The sequence below is a fragment of the Pteropus vampyrus genome, unplaced genomic scaffold (assembly GCF_000151845.1).
Source record: "Pteropus vampyrus isolate Shadow unplaced genomic scaffold, Pvam_2.0 Scaffold50, whole genome shotgun sequence".
NCBI lineage: Eukaryota > Metazoa > Chordata > Mammalia > Chiroptera > Pteropodidae > Pteropus > Pteropus vampyrus.
This window is the reverse complement of record NW_011888831.1, coordinates 4,808,544-4,810,250: the sequence shown is the minus strand read 5'-3', so window position 1 is coordinate 4,810,250 and position 1,707 is coordinate 4,808,544. Positions and strand designations below refer to the sequence as shown.

Here is a 1,707-nt window from a genome sequence, read left to right as displayed (position 1 = left end):
TGGGGTTTGTATAGTGTTGGGGCCCCGCGGCAGCCGTGTCTGGACAGTGGTTGGGGTGGAGACAGGAAGCACATTCCATCTGACTCTGTGTCCTGTGCTTCAGGCGGCTGGTGGAGCGGCTGGAGACCATGAGGCGCAACGTGCTGGGGAATGGCCTCTCCCAGTGTCTGCTCTGTGGGGAGGTGCTGGGCTTCCTGGGCAGCTCGTCGGTGTTCTGCAAAGACTGCAGGAAGGTAAGGCCCTGCTCTGGCCCTGCTACTCTGGCTGCCCTGCCTGGATCAGCTCTACTGCTGCTCTGTGGCTTTGCATCCTGGCTCTTAGGAGTGCATGTGTGTTTGCACATATGTGTGTAAGCACGTGGTATCCTATGCTTCTTTTTAAGAAGAATTGGAGCCTGAAGATCAAACAGCCTGGTTTCTAGGGCCAGCCGTGGGGAGTGGAGCTCTGAGTCTCACAGGCCCAGGTGTGAATACAGCTCTTGCACTAGCCATATGACCGAGGAAAACTGGTTTAATGTGCCATGCCTCATCATCCTTATCTGTAAAATAAGGACAATGATAATGTGTAAGTTAGGGTGTTGTGAGGATTAAATATTATATGCAAAGCTCTTACGGCCTTTTCTGGCATATAATGTACTCAACATTATTAGCTGTTATTAAGTAAATACAATTCTCCTCAGGGCCAAATAGTATGCTAGGATTGCATAGTGTTTGTTTGCTCTCGATCCTTGCCCTCTCAGAGAAGAACGATCTTCACAGCAAGGTCAAATGAATTTTTTACTGTTTTTATTGTACTCCACTGATTGTTCTAAATTCTGCTACATATTAAATTATTTCATATTGAGTCCAATACGTTTTATAATAACTTTTTGTTTTTCCTGGAGTTTCTAATTTCCTTTCTTTTTCTTATTGACCAAAGGATAATGTGCCTTTCGATCCTCAAGATTATTTAGCATCTCAATTTTATTCTCTGTTGCATGGAGCCTCTTTTTTTTCCTGCCAGAAACACTTCTAGATTCTTATTCCTGCTCAAGATTAGACTAGTTGCTGCACAGCTGTAATCATGGGATTTCCCTTTATTGCCCTCCTAGGTTAGAGCCACTGTTCCCAAAATACCATGCCTTCCGCTTTTTCAGTTTTTCACTCTAATTTTACTGGAACTGATCCTCAAGTAACTTCCATGAGCCAGCCACTGTTTTAAGCCTGGAGTTTATTTTGGTGAATAAGACAGAGAAAATACCTTCTCTCTTGAGATTACGTGGGGTAGGGGAACCAAAACATTTGATTAAAAATGATCAAATAAATAAGAAGGTTTCAGGAAGTAATAAATTCTAGGAAGAAGTAATAGGGGGTGTAAGACTAGGTGGGGTGGGACGATTAGAGCTGAGAGGACTGTAAACTACGAACAAGTCAAAAAAAGTAAACAAGGACTTGGCAACACGGAGGCCCCTGGCAACCTTGGCAAGGTCGTTTTCAGTGGCATTCAAAAGCTGGATGAGAGAACCAAGGAGCAAAGAGGTTAATATGTACAACTAATAAGTGGGGAGGCCAGATTTCATTTTTTTTTTTTTTCCTGTTCTATGACATGTCGCCAACTGGGCTGAGGAGTGTAGATTAACTAGTGAAGGGTCTTCGGAACAGTGGTGGTATGGCAGGGGCCTGGGTGTCGGGGGGGATGCCCATTTGTGTGCCAGCTCCTCTTTAAGCC

The 1,707-nt window shown here is 44.6% G+C and overlaps 1 protein-coding gene across 9 annotated transcripts in view; it reads left to right on the top strand.

Moving 5' to 3' along the window:
* The window catches only part of RPH3AL (rabphilin 3A like (without C2 domains)), a 159,805-nt gene that overhangs the window by 79,014 nt on the left and 79,084 nt on the right, over window positions 1-1,707 (top strand). For 8 of the 9 annotated variants that reach the window (XM_023530526.1, XM_023530522.1, XM_023530520.1 and 5 more), the window contains one exon: window positions 183-233. In XM_023530526.1, the coding sequence (XP_023386294.1) occupies window positions 183-233 (51 nt within the window). Of the gene's footprint in view, window positions 1-103; window positions 234-1,707 lie in introns of all 9 variants that reach the window. The other variant, XM_011359891.2, reaches the window with a different exon arrangement.